Source organism: Triticum urartu, chromosome 7A (assembly GCF_056163025.1).
Source record: "Triticum urartu cultivar PI428250 chromosome 7A, HENAU_Tu73, whole genome shotgun sequence".
In the NCBI taxonomy this organism is placed as follows: Eukaryota; Viridiplantae; Streptophyta; class Magnoliopsida; order Poales; family Poaceae; genus Triticum; species Triticum urartu.
Genome location: NC_141879.1, coordinates 615,067,260 through 615,086,996, shown reverse-complemented (window position 1 = coordinate 615,086,996; position 19,737 = coordinate 615,067,260). Strand labels below are relative to the sequence as shown.

At 40.7% G+C, this 19,737-nt stretch overlaps 1 protein-coding gene across 1 annotated transcript; it reads right to left on the bottom strand.

Annotated features, from left to right (window-relative positions):
- Window positions 1-293: 293 nt before the first annotated feature.
- LOC147960697 (uncharacterized) lies at window positions 294-8,827 on the bottom strand. Its single transcript, XM_087532960.1, has 3 exons — window positions 8,294-8,827; window positions 8,035-8,207; window positions 294-389 (listed from the first exon to the last, which is right to left on the bottom strand). Exons 1-3 carry the CDS (start codon window positions 8,825-8,827, stop codon window positions 329-331), a joined length of 768 nt encoding a protein of 255 aa, XP_087389086.1. The 3' UTR covers window positions 294-328.
- Window positions 8,828-19,737: the final 10,910 nt, after the last annotated feature.

Genomic DNA, 19,737 nt, shown 5'->3' with positions numbered 1-19,737 from the left:
ACTATAAACCTCTGGAACCTCACCAATGAACACGGCATACCACTTGCCCTAGCAATGCACAAGAGCAAGAGTTGAAGCAACAAATCAATGGAGCACACAAGTAGCAAGCAAAGTAGCACACAAACAACAATGGAGCAGAAGAGAAGAAGTAAAGCATGCATGATCATACGACATAGCAAGTTCTTCCTAGCACTACCTTGGTGTTGACCTACCACCACATCCAAAAGAGGGTGTCGTCCTACCACCGCAAGTTCACCGTCACCGTGAGGGGTTAGTATATACCACCTCACCAAAATATACAGACCATCAAATAGTTTTTGAGCCCTAGCTACACAAAATGTACGTCGTCATCGTCGTCGTCGTCGCCACCACCACCATCGCCGTCGGGATCATGCACGCTGATATGTCTCCAACGTATCTATAATTTTTGATTGTTCCATGCTATATTATATTCTGTTTTGGATATTATTGGGCTTTATTATATACTTTTATATTATTTTTGGGACTAACCTATTAACCGGAGGCCCAACCCAGAATTGCTGTTTTTTTTGCCTATTTTAGGGTTTCGCAGAAAAAGAATATCAAACGGAGTCCAAACAGAACGAAACCTTCGGGAACGTAATTTTCGGAACGAACATGATCCAGAGGACTTCGGACCCTACGTCAAGACATCAACCAGGAGGCCACGAGGTAGGGGGGCGCGCCTACCCCCCTGGGCGCGCCCTCCACCCTCGTGGGCCCCCTGTTGCTCCACCGACGTACTCCTTCCTCCTATATATACCTACGTACCCCCAAACTACCAGATACGGAGCCAAAACCCTAATTCCACCGCCGTAACTTTCTGTATCCACGAGATCCCATCTTGGGGCCTGTTCCGAAGCTCCGCCGAAGGGGGCATCGATCACGGAGGGCTTCTACATCAACACCATAGCCCTTCCGATGAAGTGTGAGTAGTTTACCTCAGACATACGGGTCCATAGTTATTAGCTAGATGGCTTCTTCTCTCTTTTTGGATCTCAATACAAAGTTCTCCCCCTCTCTTATGGAGATCTATTCGATGTAGTCTTCTTTTGCGGTGTGTTTGTTGAGACCGATGAATTGTGGGTTTATGATCAAGTTTATCTATGAACAATATTTGAATCTTCTCTGAATTCTTTTATGTATGATTGGTTATCTTTGCAAGTCTCTTCGAATTACCAGTTTGGTTTGGCCTACTAGATTGATCTTTCTTGCAATGGGAGAAGTGCTTATCTTTGGGTTCAATCTTGCGGTGTCCTTTCCCAATGACAGTAGGGGCAGCAAGGCACGTATTGTATTTTTGTCATCGAGGATAACAAGATGGGGTTTATTTCATATTGCATGAGTTTATCCCTCTACATCATGTCATCTTGCTTAAAGCGTTACTCTGTTCTCTTGAACTTAATACTCTAGATGCATGCTGGATAGCGGTCGATGTGTGGAGTAATAGTAGTAGATGCAGGCAGGAGTCGGTCTACTTGTCTCGAACGTGATGCCTATATACATGATCATACCTAGATATTATCATAACTATGCTCAATTCTATCAATTGCACAACAATAATTTGTTTACCCGTCGTGAATACTTATGCTCTCGAGAGAAGCCACTAGTGAAACCTATGGCCCCCGGGTCTATCTTCCATCATATTAATCTTCCAATACTTAGTTATTTCCTTTGCCTTTTATTTTACTTTGCATCTTTATCATAAAAATACCCAAAAATATTATCTTATCATATCTATCAGATCTCACTCTCATAAGTGACCGTGTAGGGATTGACAACCCCTTATCGCGTTGGTTGCGAGGATTTATTTGTTTGTGTAGGTACGAGGGACTCGTGCGTGGCCTCCTACTGGATTGATACCTTGGTTCTCAAAAACTGAGGGAAATACTTATGCTACTCTGCTGCATCACCCTTTCCTCTTCAAGGGAAAACCAACGCAAGTGCTCAAGAGGTAGCAAGAAGGATTTCTGGCGCCGTTGCCGGGGAGGTCTACTCAAAAGTCAACATACCAAGTACCCATCACAACCCTTATCTCTAGCATTACATTATTTGCCATTTGCCTCTCGTTTTCCTCTCCCCCACTTCACCCTTGCCGTTTTATTCGCCCTCTCTCTCTATCCTCCCTCTCTTTCTCTATTGGCCTCTTTTTGCCCGTTCCTCGTTTGCTTGTGTGTTTGATTGCTTGCTTGTCACGATGGTTTTACCTAGATTTGGTGATCCTCACCTTAAAAGGTTTGAAGAGATCGAAAGCAACGTCAGGAGTTTTATGGTTTTACAATTTGAGCATAATAGTTTGTTTAGAAATGAGCTTAAAGAACAAAAAAGTTTTACGAGTTATATGTATAAAGAGTTCGATGATATGTCTAAAGAATCTGATGGTTTGAAATCTCAGATTGCTTATCTTGAGAAGTTAATAGATGAAGTTTCGGATAAGCAAGCCACCTTAGTTAATAAGATGGTCGCTAAGCCGAATTTTTTTCTGAAAGATAAAGATGAAGATCTAAAAGTTATTGATGTGTCCCCTATTAAATCTTTATTTTGCAATATGAATCTTGATAATGATGGGATTTAATATGATCCACCTTTACCTAGACGGTGTTCCAAAAATTCGGAGTCTTTGGATCTTGATGCTAAAATTGTTAAAAGTGGGATTGAAGAAGTCAAAACTTTAAATATTGATGAACCCACTATTTTGGATTTCAAGGAATTTAATTATGACAATTGCTCTTTGATAGATTGTATTTCCTTGTTGCAATCCGTGCTAAATTATCCTCATGCTTATAGTCAAAATAAAGCTTTTACCATATTCAAAAAAATAAAGCTTTTACTAAACATATCGTTGATGCTTTGATGCAATCTTATGAAGAAAAACTTGAGTTGGAAGTTTCTATCCCTAGAAAACTTTATGATGAGTGGGAACCTACTATTAAAATTAAAATTAAAGATCATGAATGCTATGCTTTGTGTGATTTGGGTGCTAGTGTTTCCACGATTCCAAAGACTTTGTGTGATTTGTTAGGTTTCCGTGATTTTGATGATTACTCTTTAAACTTGCACCTTGCGGATTCCACTATTAAGAAACCTATGGGAAGAATTAATGATGTTCTTATTGTTGCAAATAGGAATTATGTGCCCATAGATTTTATTGTTCTTGACATAGATTGCAATCCTTCATGTCCTATTATTCTTGGTAGACCTTTCCTTAGAACGATTTGTGCAATTATTAATATGAAGGAAGGGAATATTAGATTGTAATTTCCGTTAAGGAAAGGCATGGAACACTTTTCTAGAAAGAAAATTAAATTAACTTACGAATCTATTATGAGAGCCACTTATGGATTGCCTATCAAATATGGCAACACCTAGATCTATCCTTGCTTTTTATGCCTAGTTAGGGGCGTTAAACGATAGCGCTTGTTGGGAGGCAACCCAATTTTATCTTTATTCCTTGCTTTTTTACTCCTGTTTAGTAATAAATAATTTATCTAGCCTCTTTTTTGGTTTTGTTTTTTGTGTTTAATTAGTGTTTGTGCCAAGTAGAACCGTTGGGAAGACTTGGGGAAAGTCTTGTTAATCTTGCTGTAAAAAAACAGAAACTTTAGCGCTCACGAGAATTGCTGCCATTTTTATTTGGAAAGTGCTATTTAGTTAATTCTTTTTGAAGATGATTAATATATAAATTCCTCATGTCCAGAAATTTATTTTAGAATTTTTGGGGTTACAGATCTTGCGTTAGCTACAGATTACTACAGACCGTTTTGTTTTTGACAGATTCTGTTTTTCGTGTGTTGTTTGCTTATTTTGATGAATCTATGGCTAGTAAAATAGTTTATAAACCATAGAGAAGTTGGAATAAAGTAGGTTTAACACCAATATAAATAAAGAATGAGTTCATTATAGTACCTTGAAGTGGTGTTTTGTTTTCTTTCGCTAACGGAGCTCACGAGACTTTCTACTTTAAGTTTTGTGTTGTGAAGTTTTCAAGTTTTGGGTAAAGATTTGATGGATTATGGAACAAGGAGTGGCAAGAGCCTAAGCTTGGGGATACCCATGGCACCCCCAAGATAATCTAAGGACACCTAGAAGCCAAAGCTTGGGGATGCCCCGGAAGGCATCTCCTCTTTCGTCTACTTCTATCGGTAACTTTACTTGGAGCTATATTTTTATTTACCACATGACATGTGTTTTGTTTGGAGCGTCTTGTATTATTTGAGTCTTTATTTGTTAGTTTTCCACAATCATACTTTCTGCACACACCTTTTTAAGAGAGACACACATGATTCGAAAATTATTAGAATATTCTATGTGCTTCACTTATATCTTTTGAGTTATATAGTTTTTGCTCTAATGCTTCACTTATATCTTTTAGAGCACGTCGGTGAATTTGTTTTATAGAAACCATTGTTCTCTCATGCTTCACTTAGATTATTTTGAGAGTCCTACAAAACAGCATGGTAATTTGCTTTAATTATTTGAGGCATTCAAGATTAAATAAATAAAAATTTCTTATGAGTGTGTTGAATACTATGAGAAGTTTGAAACTTGATAATTGTTTTGAGATATGGAGATGGTGATATTAGAGTCGTGCTAGTTGAGTAATTGTGAATTTGAGAAATGCTTGTGTTGAAGTTTGTGATTCCCGTAGCATGCATGTATGGTGAACCGTTATGTTAAGAAGTCGGAGCATGATGTATTTATTGATTGTCCTCCTTATGAGTGGCGGTCGGGGACGAGTGATGGTCTTTTCCTACCAATCTATCCTCCTAGGAGCATGCACGTAGTACTTTTCTTCGATAACTAATAGATTTTTGCAATAAGTATGTGAGTTCTTTATGACTAATGTTGAGTCCATGGATTATACGCACTCTCACCCTTCCACCATTGCTAGCCTCTCTAATACCGCGTACCTTTCGCCGGTATCATACACCCACCATACACCTTCCTCAAAACAGCCACCATACCTACCTATCATGGCATTTCCATAGCCATTCTGAGATATATTGCCATGCAACTTTCCACCGTTCCGATTATCATGACACGCTCCATCATTGTCATATTGCTTTGCATGATCATGTAGTTGACATTTTAGTAGTGGCAAAGCCACCGTTCATAATTCTTTCATATAAGTCACGCATGCATCATTGCTATCCCGGTACACCGCCGGAGGCATTCATATAGTGTCATACTTTGTTCTTGTATCGAGTTGTAATCATTGAGTTGTAAATAAATAAAAGTGTGATGATCATCATTCATAGAGTATTGTCCCAAAAAAGGCCAAAGAAAAAAAAGAAGGCCCAAAAAAAAATAAAAAATATATATAAAGGGGCAATACTACTATCCTTTTTCCACACTTGTGCTTCAAAGTAGCACCATGATCTTCATGATAGAGAGTCTCCTATGTTATCACTTTCATATACTAGTGGGAATTTTTCATTATAGAACTTGGCTCGTATATTCCAACGATGGGCTTCCTCAAAATTCCCTAGGTCTTCGTGAGCAAGCAAGTTGGATGCACACCCACTTAGTTTCTTTTTGTTGAGCTTTCATATATTTATAGCTCTAGTGCATCCGTTGCATGGCAATCCTTACTCACTCATATTGATATCTATTGATGGGCATCTCCATAGCCCGTTGATATGCCTAGTTGATGTGAGACTATCTTCTGCCTTTTTGTCTCCTCCACAACCACCATTCTATTCCACCTATAGTGCTATGTCCATGGCTCGCGCTCATGTATTGCGTGAAAATTGAAAAAGTTTGAGAACATTAAAAGTATGAAACAATTGCTTGGCTTGTCATCGGGGTTGTGCATGATTTGAATACTTTGTGTGGTGAAGATGGAGCATAGCCAGACTATATGATTTTGTAGGGATAACTTTCTTTGGCCATGTTATTTTGAAGAGACATAATTGCTTAGTTAGTATGCTTGAAGTATTATTATTTCTATGTCAATATTAAACATTTGTCTTGAATCATTCGGATCTGAAGATTCATGCCACCATAAAGAGAATTACATTGAAATTATGCCAAGTAGCATTCCACATCAAAAATTCCGTTTTTATCATTTACCTACTCGAGGACGAGCAGGAATTAAGCTTGGGGATGCTTCATACGTCTCCAACGTATCTATAATTTTTGATTGTTCCATGCTATATTATATTCTGTTTTGGACATTATTGGGCTTTATTATACACTTTTATATTATTTTTGGGACTAACCTATTAACCGGAGGCCCAGCCCAGAATTGCTGTTTTTTGCCTATTTTAGGGTTTCGCAGAAAAAGAATATCAAACGGAGTCCAAACAGAATGAAACCTTCGGGAACGTGATTTTCGGAATGAACATGATCCAGAGGACTTGGACCCTACGTCAAGACATCAACCAGGAGGCCACGAGGTAGGGGGGCGCGCCTACCCCCCTGGGCGCGCCTACCCCCCTAGGCGCGCCCTCCACCCTCGTGGGCCCCCTGTTGCTCCACCGACGTACTCCTTCCTCCTATATATACCTACGTACCCCCAAACTACCAGATACGGAGCCAAAACCCTAATTCCACCGCCGTAACTTTCTGTATCCACGAGATCCCATCTTGGGGCCTGTTCCGAAGCTCCGCCGGAGGGGGCATCGATCACGGAGGGCTTCTACATCAACACCACAACCCTTCCGATGAAGTGTGAGTAGTTTAGCTCAGACCTACGGGTCCATAGTTATTAGCTAGATGGCTTCTTCTCTCTTTTTGGATCTCAATACAAAGTTCTCCCCCTCTCTTGTGGAGATCTATTCGATGTTATCTTCTTTTGCGGTGTGTTTGTTGAGACCGATGAATTGTGGGTTTATGATCAAGTTTATCTATGAACAATATTTGAATCTTCTCTGAATTCTTTTATGTATGATTGGTTATCTTTGCAAGTCTCTTCGAATTACCAGTTTGGTTTGGCCTACTAGACTGATCTTTCTTGCAATGGGAGAAGTGCTTAGCTTTGGGTTCAATCTTGCGGTGTCCTTTCCCAGTGACAGTAGGGGCAGCAAGGCACGTATTGTATTTTTGCCATCGAGGATAACAAGATGGGGTTTATTTCATATTGCATGAGTTCATCCCTCTACATCATGTCATCTTGCTTAAAGCATTACTCTGTTCTCTTGAACTTAATACTCTAGATGCATGCTGGATAGCGGTCGATGTGTGGAGTAATAGTAGTAGATGCAGGCATGAGTCGGTCTACTTGTCTCGGACGTGATGCCTATATACATGATCATACCTAGATATTATCATAACTATGCTCAATTCTATCAATTGCTCAACAGTAATTTGTTTACCCGCCGTGAATACTTATGCTCTCGAGAGAAGCCACTAGTGAAACCTATGGCCCCGGGGTCTATCTTCCATCATATTAATCTTCTAATACTTAGTTATTTCCTTTGCCTTTTATTTTACTTTGCATATTTATCATAAAAATACCAAAAGTCTTATCTTATCATATCTATCAGATCTCACTCTCGTAAGTGACCGTGTAGGGATTGACAACCCCTTATCGCGTTGGTTGCGAGGATTTATTTGTTTGTGTAGGTACGAGGGACTCGTGCGTGGCCTCCTACTGGATTGATACCTTGGTTCTCAAAAACTGAGGGAAATACTTACGCTACTTTGTTGCATCACCCTTTCCTCTTCAAGGGAAAACCAATGCAAGTGCTCAAGAGGTAGCAAGAAGGATTTCCGGCACCCTGTGAGCGTCGTCCATGGCAACGCCCAACACCCTGGGCCTTGTTGTCAAGCAGGTGGCTGAGAGCTGCCATGAGAGCCTCGTCGCTGAAGCCACCCTTGGTCATGACAGCGCCATACAGGTCAGGGTGGACGTCGAGGGGCTTGCACTCCTTGATGGCCGTTGCCACCTCCTTCACCGCCTCAGTCATGCTGCAGAAGACATTGATCTCCTCCTCCATCAGGCCTCCTCTCTTCCTCTTCCTATCAACGGGGTCAAATGGCTTGTCGAAGGGCTTCGCAGCGGGCTTGTCAGGGCCATCAAGGATCTCGACGTCCGGGGTCTGAGGGAAGTCAGGCATGGGAGAACCAAGAGGCTCCCCCGAGCCCATGGCATGCTTCCCAGTTGCCAGCCCGAAGGAGAAGATGTGCTGCATCTGGTTGTAGTTTTGAATGGGTATGTTGAGGAACTCAGCATCCCTTGGGTGGTCCTAAGAATGAAACACAAGTGTTGTTAGTTGCGATTAGGAGTAGGCAATGGTGGACACTATGAAAAGGAAGAGGGCTGTGAGCTAACCGCGACATGGCCGGCGTAGTGCTCTTCCTCCAGAACTATGGAGCAAGTGTTCTCATCCCATGAGGCGCCGCTAAGGTCTCTCAGCTTGGACACTTGGATCCATCGACTTCTCCACTTCCTCAGGTGGTTGTACACCTGGGTGGCAGATATCTCTTGCCCACAGAACTCGAACACCTGCTTTGCAACGGTGTTCAAGTGCACCTCCTTGAAGCCCTTGTCAGTCCTAACTCCACTAGAGATGAGCTCACACATCTTGTTCAGCATGAACGTGGACATGAACGGCTGCCACTTCATGTTGTTTGACCTACTATCCTTCTTTGCCTTTGCTGCTGCTAGCTTGAGTGCAGCGGCAGCAACAACAACAGCAGTACTTGGCTCAACGAGCACTACTGGCACATAGAGGGAATCAGACTCGAACACCTCTGAATCAGGTGCCATCTCAGACATAGGCTGCGAGTCCTCGACAAACGATGGAGCAAACTGGCTGTCGGACACGATTAGGGCCTGACTAAGATCTTGCGTCTGCGTGGTCATGTCCTAAAATCGTAGCACACATTGACACTGAGCATAGCACACAGCATACCGGACAATCCATGAAAGCAGGAGCATACATGTACATGGTTCATCACTATCATAGCAAGCACATGCTTCATCACTATCATACTAAGCATACATGTACATGGTTCATCACTATCATAGCAAGCACATGACCACCAATAGCTACAAATCACAGATCTGAGCATGATTCAACACAAGCACAAGGTTCAACTTCAAACTCTACTACTAATCTAGCCTACCACATGCTTGAACATCTAGCCCTACCACAAATTGTAACCGTAGCATAGCAACCAACCATATCAGCTCACAGATCAGACCACTAATCAATCATGCATCTAGATCAAACCCTAGATGCAGCTCATATCTAGCTAGAAGGAACAGAGAGAAAGGGGGATTGAACTCACAGAGGACATGGCTGCAGCTTGAGGATGAGGGGGGATGGTGGTGGAAGATGAACGCCGGCCGGTGAAGGAGCTCCGACACCGTGGACAACCGGCCGATGAAGATGCATCGCTTACCTGCTCGTCGGTGCTGATGCGCGTCGGCAGGAAGGCGCGAATGGAGGAAGAATGGTGGCGGGAGTTGGGGCAGTGAGGGAGGGGCTAAATAGGGGGTGGAGCGACGGGAGGTGAGCCGAAATCCTCCCGCTGATTTTTCGGCGACGCGGGCGAGCTCGCGCCATCTCCCTTGCTCGCACGAGGGGAGAAACGCGCCGCCCTCCCCTGCCTCGCCCTGGCCAGGCTCGCCAGCTACTGCCGATTCGTGTGTTGCCCCTGGGCCAGGCCTGGACGTGCTTTAAGCTTCGTGCGATGTGGGCCGCACAGTGAATGCAGGAAACCAAACGGTCCAAATTCTTCCCGCCCGGGCCAGGCTGGGCCTCATGCGGGCAACCAAACACGTCCTTAACTGTGATGGTGGTTTTGGGTGATGGCTCAGCAAGTTGCTTGAGATACTTGCACATGTTTATTCGACTATTTCACGACATTCTGACTTGAGCCTCCTGATACGTCTCCAACGTATCTATAATTTTTGATTGCTCCATGCTATATTATCCACTGTTTTGGACATTATCGGGCTTTATTATCCACTTTTATATTATTTTTGGGACTAACCTATTAACCGGAGGCCCAGCCCAGAATTGCTGTTTTTTGCCTGTTTTAGGGTTTCGAGGAAAAGGAATATCAAACGGAGTCCAAACGGAATGAAACCTTCGGGAACGTGATTTTCTCACCGAATACAACTCAGGAGACTTGGACCCTACGTCAAGCCAATCAATAGGAGGCCATGAGGTAGGGGGGCGCGCCTGCCCCCCCAGGCGCGCTCTCCACCCTCGTGGGCCCCCTGTTGCTCCACCGACGTACTTCTTCCTCCTATATATACCCACGTACCCCCAAACGATCAGATATGGAGCCAAAACCCTAATTCCACCACCGTAACTTTCTGTATCCACGAGATCCCATCTCAGGGCCTGTTCCGGAGCTCCGCGGGAGGGGGCATCGATCACGGAGGGCTTCTACATCAACACCATAGCCTCTCCGATGAAGTGTGAGTAGTTTACTTCAGACCTATGGGTCCATAGTTAGTAGCTAGATGGCTTCTTCTCTCTTTTTGGATCTCAATACAATGTTCTCCCCCTCTCTTGTGGAGATCTATTCGATGTAATCTTCTTTTTGTGGTGTGTTTGTTGAGACCGATGAATTGTGGGTTTATGATCAAGTCTATCTATGAATAATATTTGAATCTTCTCTGAATTCTTTTATGTATGATTGGTTATCTTTGCAAGTCTCTTCGAATTATCAGTTTGGTTTGGCCTACTAGATTGATCTTTCTTGCAATGGGAGAAGTGCTTAGCTTTGGGTTCAGTCTTGTGGTGTCCTTTCCCGGTGACAGTAAGGGCAGCAAGGCACGTATTGTATTGTTGCCATCGAGGATAACAAGATGGGGTTTTCTTCATATTGCATGAGTCTATCCCTCTACATCATGTCATCTTGCTTAAGGCATTACTCTGTTTTAACTTAATACTCTAGATGCATGCTGGATAGCGGTCGATGAGTGGAGTAATAGTAGTAGATGCAGGCAGGAGTCGGTCTACTTGTCTCGGACGTGATGCCTATATACATGATCATACCTAGATATTCTCATAACTATGCTCAATTCTGTCAATTGCTCAACAGTAATTTGTTCACCCACCGTAGAATACTTATGCTCTCGAGAGAAGCCACTAGTGAAACCTATGCCCCCCGGGTATATCTTTATCATACCAATCTCCTACTACTTAGTTATTTACTTTGCTATTTATTTTTCCTTTATTTTACCTTGCATCTTTATCATAAAAATACTAAAAAATATTATCTTATCATATCTATTAGATCTCACTCTCGTAAGTGGCCCTATAGGGATTGACAACCCCTATTTGCGTTGGTTGCGAGGATTTATTTGTTTTGTGCAGGTACAAGGGACTTGCGTGTAGCCTCCTACTGGATCGATACCTTGGTTCTCAAAAACTGAGGGAAATACTTACGCTACTTTGCTGCATCATCCCTTCCTCTTCGGTTAAAACCAACGCAGTGCTAAAAGAGGTAGCAAGAAGGATTTCTGGCACCGTTGCCGGGGAGGTCTACGCAAAAGTCAACATACCAAGTACCAATCACATACCCTTATCTCCTGCATTACATTATTTGCCATTTGCCTCTCGTTTTCCTCTCCCCCCAATTCACCCTTGCAGTTTTATTCGCCCTCCCTCTCTCTATGCTCTCTCTCTTTCTCTATTTGCCCTTTTTTGTCCGCTTGCTTTTTGTTTACTTGTGTGTTAGTTTGCTTGCTTGTCGTTATGGCTAGTCCCTTATCTTCTCCGTTGTCTCCCGAGAATGAAATTCTAAATTTTAAGCAAAGGGAGGGCGAAAATCTAAAAGATGCTTGGTATAGAATTTGCAATGCACAAAATAAATCTGCTAGGAAGCAATCTACCACCATTCTCCTTCGCAATTTTTATGTAGGCATTACTCCTTGGCACCGTTATGTTCTTGATACTATTACCGGAGGGAATTTTTTGGGTAGCCATACTTTTGATTCTTATAATGCTATGTTAGATTTATTTGGCTCTCCCCTCTTTTGGTTAATGGAACTATACTAACTTTGGAGCATTTAATGCAAAGGCTTGAAATTATTGAAAATAAGGTTGCTACCATAGAGTTAATTGAAAATTTGGATAAAAAGATCCATAGCCGAATCTCTCAATATGGATCTAAAGTAGGAGTTACTTTGAAATATATTAAAGAAAAGGAACCCATAGTTAATGAGAAAATAAATCACGATTCCGTTAGGATCGATAAACTTGAGAATATTATTACCAATTTGGGAACCGATTTTTCTTCCATAAAGAATACTCCAAGTTCCTCCACTAAAGTTGCTAAGCTTATGTATGTTCCTAAAAATAAGGGTGAATCATCTAGTAAGGAAAATGCGGATCTTAAATCTATAAGTGTTCATCCCAATCTTTTTGCTATCATTAAAGAACCATTTGTTACAAATGAATTTTTCGATCTTGTGCCTAAAAGTTTGATAATTAATAAAAATAAAGAAACTCCTAAAGATGGTAGATGCCTCATTGAAGAATTGCCTACCAAAGATGGCAATACCTAGATCTATTCTTGCTTGTTATGCCTAGCTAGGGGCGTTAAACGATAGCGCTTGTTGGGAGGCAACCCAATTTTATTTTTATTCCTTGCTTTTTTCTCCTGCTTAGTAATAAATAAATTATTTATCCTCTGTTTTGGTTGTGTTTTTTGTGTTTAATTAGTGTTTGTGCCAAGTAGAACCGTTGGGAAGACTTGGGGAAAGTCTTGTTGAACTTGCTGTAAAAAACAGAAACTTTAGCGCTCACGAGAACTGCTGTAATTTTTATTTTGAAAGTGCTATTTAGTTAATTCTTTTTGCAGATGATTAATAGATAAATTCCTCACGTCCAGCAATTTATTTTAGAATTTTTGGGGTTTCATATCTTGCGTTAGCTACAGATTACTACAGACTGTTCTGTTTTTGACAGATTCTGTTTTTCGTGTGTTGTTTGCTTATTTTGATGAATCTATGGCTAGTAAAATAGTTTATAAACCAGAGAGAAGTTGGAATAAAGTAGGTATAACACCCATATAAATAAACAATGAGTTCATTACAGTATCTTGAAGTGGTCTTTTGTTTTCGCTAACGGAGCTCACGAGATTTTCTACTTTAAGTTTTGTGTTGTGAAGTTTTCAAGTTTTGGGTAGAGATTTGATGGATTATGGAACAATGAGTGGCAAGAGCCTAAGCTTGGGGATAACCATGGTACCCCCAAGATAATCTAAGGACACCTAAAAGCCAAAGATTGGGGATGCCCCGGAAGGCATCCCCTCTTTCGTCTACTTCTATCGGTAACTTTACTTGGAGCTATATTTTTATTTACCACATGATATGTGTTTTGCTTGGAGCGTCTTGTATGATTTGAGTCTTTGCTTATTAGTTTACCACAATAATACTTGCTGTACACACCTTTTGAGAGAACCATACATGATTTGAAATTTGTTAGAATACTCTATATGCTTCGCTTATATCTTTTGAGTTATATAATTTTGCTCTAGTGCTTCACTTATATCTTTTAGAGCACGGTGGTGGATTTGTTTTATAGAAACTATTGCTCTATCATTCTTCACTTAGATTATTTTGAGAGTCTTAAATAACATGGTAATTTGCTTAAAATCCTAATATGCTTGGTATGCAAGATTAATAATAAAAATTCTCTTATGAGTGTGTTGAATACTATGATAAGTTTGATACTTGATAATTGTTTTGAGACATGGAGATGGTGATATTAAAGTCATGCTAGTTGAGTAGTTGTGAATTTGAGAAATACTTGTGTTGAAGCTTGTGATTCCTGTAGCATGCACGTATGGTGAACCGTTATGTGATGAAGTCGGAGCATGATTTATTTATTGATTGTCTTCCTTATGAGTGGAGGTCGGGGACGAGCGATGGTCTTTTCCTACCAATCTATCCCCCTAGGAGCATGCGCGTAATATTTTGCTTCGATAACTTGTAGATTTTTGCAATAAGTATATGAGTTCTTTATGACTAATGTTGAGTCCATGGATTATACGCACTCTCACCCTTCCACCTTTGCTAGCCTCTCTAATACCGCACACCTTTCGCCAGTATCATACACCCACCATATACCTTCCTCAAAACAGCCACCATACCTACCTATTATGGCATTTCATAGCCATTCCGAGATATATTGCCATGCAACTTTCCACCATTCCATTTATGACACACTCCATCATTGTCATATTGCTTAGCATGATCATGTAGTTGACATAGTATTTGTGGCAAAGCCACCATTCATAATTCTTTCATACTTGTCACTCATGCATTATTGCATATCCCGGTACACCGCCGGAGGCATTCATATAGAGTCATATCTTGTTCTAAGTATCGAGTTATAATTATTGAGTTGTAAGAAAAATAAAAGTGTGATGATCATCATTATTAGAGCATTGTCCCAAGTGAGGAAAGGATGATGGAGACTATGATTCCCCCACAAGTCGGGATGAGACTCCGGACAAAAAATATAAAAAAGAAAAGAAAAGAGGCCAATAAAAAAAGAGAAAGGGCCCAAATAAAAAAAAGAAAAGAAAAAAATGAGAGAAAAAGAGAGAAGGGACAATGTTACTATCCTTTTACCACACTTGTGCTTCAAAGTAGCACCATGAGCTTCATAGTAGAGAGTCTCTCATGTTATCACTTTCATATACTAGTGGGAATTTTTCATTATAGAACTTGACTTGTATATTCCAATGATGGGCTTCCTCAAAATTGCCCTAGGTCTTCATGAGCAAGCAAGTTGGATGCACACCAACTTAGTTTTTTTTGAGCTCTCATATACTTATAGCTCTAGTGCATCCGTTGCATGGCAATCCCTACTCACTCAAATTGATATCTATTGATGGGCATCTCCATAGCCCGTTGATATGCCTAGTTGATGTGAAACTATCTTCCCCTTTTTGTCTTCTCCACAACCACCACTCTATTCCACCTATAGTGCTATATCCATGGCTCACGCTCATGTATTGCGTGAAGATTGAAAAAGTTTTGAGAATGTCAAAAGTATGAAACAATTGCTTGGCTTGTCATCGGGGTTGTGCATGATTTAAATATTTTGTGTGGTGAAGATAGAGCATAGCCAGACTATATGATTTTGTAGGGATAACTTTCTTTAGCCATGTTATTTTGAGAAGACATAATTGCTTTGTTAGTATGCTTGAAGTATTATTATTTTTATGTCAATATGAACTTTTGTCTTGAATCTTTCGGATCTGAATATTCATACCACAATTAAGAAGAATTACATTAAAATTATGCCAAGTAGCACTCCGCATCAAAATTTCTGTTTTTATCATTTACCTACTCGAGGACGAGCAGGAATTAAGCTTGGGGATGCTTGATACGTCTCCAACGTATCTATAATTTTTGATTGCTCCATGCTATATTATCTACTGTTTTGGACATTATCGGGCTTTATTATCCACTTTTATATTATTTTTGGGACTAACCTATTAACCGGAGGCCCATCCCAAAATTGTTGTTTTTTGCCTGTTTTAGGGTTTCGAAGAAAAGGAATATCAAACGGAGTCCAAACGGAATGAAACCTTCGGGAACGTGTTTTTCTCACCGAATACAACTCAGGAGACTTGGACCCTACGTCAAGGCAATCAACAGGAGGCCACGAGGTAGGGGGCGCGCCTGCCCCCCCCCCCAGGCGCACCCTCCACACTCGTGGGCCCCCTGTTGCTCCACCGACGTACTTCTTCCTCCTATATATACCCACGTACCCCCAAACGATCAGATATGGAGCCAAAACCCTAATTCCACCGCCGTAACTTTCTGTATCCACAAGATCCCATCTCGGGGCCTATTCCGGAGCTCCGATGGAGGGGGCATCGATCACGGAGGGCTTCTACATCAACACCATAGCCTCTCCGATGAAGTGTGAGTAGTTTACTTCAGACCTACGGGTCCATAGTTAGTAGCTGGATGGCTTCTTCTCTCTTTTTGGATCTCAATAGAATGCTCTCCCTCTCTCTTGTGGAGATCTATTCGATGTAATCTTGTTTTTGCGGTGTGTTTGTTGAGACCGATGAATTGTGGGTTTATGATCAAGTCTATCTATGAATAATATTTGAATCTTCTCTGAATTCTTTTATGTATGATTGGTTATCTTTGCAAGTCTCTTCGAATTATCAGTTTGGTTTGGCCTACTAGATTGATCTTTCTTGCAATGGGAGAAGTGCTTAGCTTTGGGTTCAGTCTTGTGGTGTCCTTTCCCGGTGACAGTAAGGGCAGCAAGGAACGTATTGTATTGTTGCCATCAAGGATAACAAGATGGTGTTTTCTTCATATTGCATGAGTCTATCCCTCTACATCATGTCATCTTGCTTAAGGCGTTCCTCTGTTTTAACTTAATACTCTAGATGCATGCTGGATAGCGGTCGATGAGTGGAGTAATAGTAGTAGATGCAGGCAGGAGTCGGTCTACTTGTCTCGGACGTGATACCTAGATATTCTCATAACTATGCTCAATTCTGTCAATTGCTCAACAGTAATTTGTTCACCCACCGTAGAATACTTATGCTCTCGAGAGAAGCCACTAGTGAAACCTATGGCCCCCGGGTCTATCTTTATCATATCAATCTCCTACTACTTAGTTATTTACTTTGCAATTTATTTTGCCTTTATTTTACTTTGCATCTTTATCATAAAAATACCAAAAAATATTATCTTATCATATCTATCAGATCTCACTATCGTAAGTGGCCCTATAGGGATTGACAACCCCTATTTGCATTGGTTGCGAGGACTTATTTGTTTTGTGCAGGTACAAGGGACTTGCATGTAGCCTCCTACTGTATTGATACCTTGGTTCTCAAAAAATGAGGGAAATACTTACGCTACTTTGCTGCATCATCCCTTCCTCTTCGGGGAAAACCAACGCAGTGCTAAGAGAGGTAGCACCTCCTCCTGCCAAGTTTTCTGTTATTTTTTTCTTCTTGGTTGCAAATCCTGCAGGTACTACTCATGTTCTCAGGAAAAGGTTCTGAAGTTGGATTGGTGATCATGCTGAGTGAAAAATCCCATTCTCCAGTTTATTCTATGATGGCGCTCATACATGCAGCTGTGGAAGGTTGCACTTGCATCCCACAGTACCTGGTATACCAGTCCTCAATCAAGTTTTTTTTGAATTCTTTGGATTGCTTACCACATGTGTCCTGTGGTCAATCAAGCTGATGTTGTTAATAGCAACACTAGTTAGATTACATTGTATTGTACAAACAATGTGGCTTTTTTGTAAACGTTAGGACATCTCCAAAGTGGCACCTCAAAGCTCCCTTAAAGGGTCCAGACCATGTGGTCCGGACAATTTTTGCTATCCAATCCAGTCCCCTAAACTATGCCCAGATTTGATGCCTATTAGAAGGGTTGGACGCGCTTTGCTGTGCTATTGGTGTTGTTGGGTTTCTTGAAAAAAATCACTCTATTTCAAAATATAAGGTATTACTTTTTTGAAAACTCACACCTTTTAGTTTGATCAAATTTGTAGAGAAATATATCAAAATCCATAATATCAAATCGGTACGAGTAGACTCATCACGGAATAATTTTTTATATTTTTTTGTTTAATATTATGGATGTCGATTATTTTGCTCTAAACTTGTCAAAGTTAAAGAAATTTAACTTTCCAAAAAATTAATACCCCTTATATTTTGGAATTGATGGAATATTTAGCTTGACAGGCAGGGAAGATGATAGAGTGTGTTTTATTTTGTTTTAAAATGCGGTGATTTGGTGCCACCTTTCATGGTGTGATTATGTGTTATGCGCTAACCAAACTATATCTATGTAGCGAAATTTATGCGTCGGTGGCTGCATGCATTATATTGGTGCCCTTAATATCACATGGTGGCGCTTCATTCTTCTAGATGGTGGGAGGGTGTGCGGGATTGATATGTTTCTATAGACCGACTGTTGCTAATTGATTTGAAAAATTGTTAGCCCGATCATAAACCAAATCCAAAATTGAATACCTGAGTTGAATGAAAGAGTTTAAAATTTGGGAACATAGTGAATTAAAATAATTGAATGCGAGAGCTTGAGAAATTATTGACCCGGTCAAAATAGGGTGACCCAAATCTAAATTCAATACCTCATTTAGTTGTCCTTAAAAAAATAGAAACCATGGTGTATAGTGTAAAAGAATTAAATGAGAGAGCTTTGAGAAATTGTTGATCCGGTTAAAATAGGGTGACCCAATTCTAATTGGAGACCTCAATTGAATGTGTGTTCTTTAAGACTAGGGAGCATAGTGTATAGTGTTATGTTATAGATGACTAGAAGAACACCCATGCGTTGCAACGGGGCCACATTAACTTTAAGAGTTCAATATCAATCATGTTAATATTACATTTAATATTATCATACATATCAAGTGACATTGGCGACCTTTTTTACCATCAAATTCTCATACACACTCTTCCTCCCTCTTCCTCACTCTCTCCCCCTCTCCCTCTCTCTCTCTAACCACACACATATCCATCTTATTGGGTACGGGACCATAATCCATCTATTTCACACGCACACGCGCTAGTGCATAACAATATGGATTATGTGTATTATATTTGCCACCACAACTGAGGGAATTAATTTCATGTAAATCGGCCAGCCACAACTCCATGACAAACAATACATCTAAATTCTCAGCATTATTTTTATGTAACATTGGCGAGAGGTAAACGACGGTGATTGTTTCCTTTGTTTGGAGATTGATTACCATCCGTGAGTCAAGCTGGGTACTAAAGAAGAATCTGATTGTGATACATGAATTGATTGTTGCCTTGTACATTTGGTTTTGGTATTTGAAGATTGATTACCATCCGTTAGTTGGGTTACCAAAGAAGAAATCAATCACCATATGTAGAAAAAGGAACTACATTGCACATGCTTACACCTCATCTACGCGTGAGAATATATAGAATTGGAGCAAACAAAATAAGTGCAGACGAGAGATAAAACATCAATGAGGATCCCTAATGTCTTGACTAATATGTTGTCCTCCAGCTTGAGAAGCACCTACAAGGAAGGGCTAACATATAGAATGACGAGCCACTCCAATTTATGACTCACACAACTTCATCATCAACTTGTTAATGATGCGTGAACCTCAACGTACCATGATGACCTGGTGCACCTGTGACTCACCAACGTTCCATCATGCGCAATGCCTCCTGGAACGCCTTTGTCATCGCATGACAGAAGGTAGGAACACGTTAAGATCAACTGAGGCAAAACAACAAACAAGTGGCACCCCTCTTGTAAATATGTAACATTAATATCTTTTGTTAATTAAATGCAATAGAAGCCTCTCTGTCGTTTCCTCCTAAAAAACAAAAGAATGGCGCAATTTAATGGTAGTATCACATAATCCATCTCTTCACATCAGCGAACTCCTTAATCTGCCTGGCCCTATTCTTATTTAAAAGGTTGTGCAACCAGGACCGGTTACTCCTACAATTTTGCTGTCGAGACACGACTTATGTGATGCAGTAAAGCACATGAAAGAGATGACGCCGCTAACGAGATCTTGGCGATTATATGTAACATAATCAAGCGGTGCTAGCTCAAATTTAGTGCCAATCAGCATAGCCTATTTAGCCGATATATTACTGTTAAATACCGTAGCATTGCAGAGCTTATTGCATCCTTGTACACACGATCAATATCTAGTTATCTATGGACAAGAAAACATATGTATCTAGACCAGCGGGAACAAAGACAAAAGCCATGTTAAATTTGTCACCATG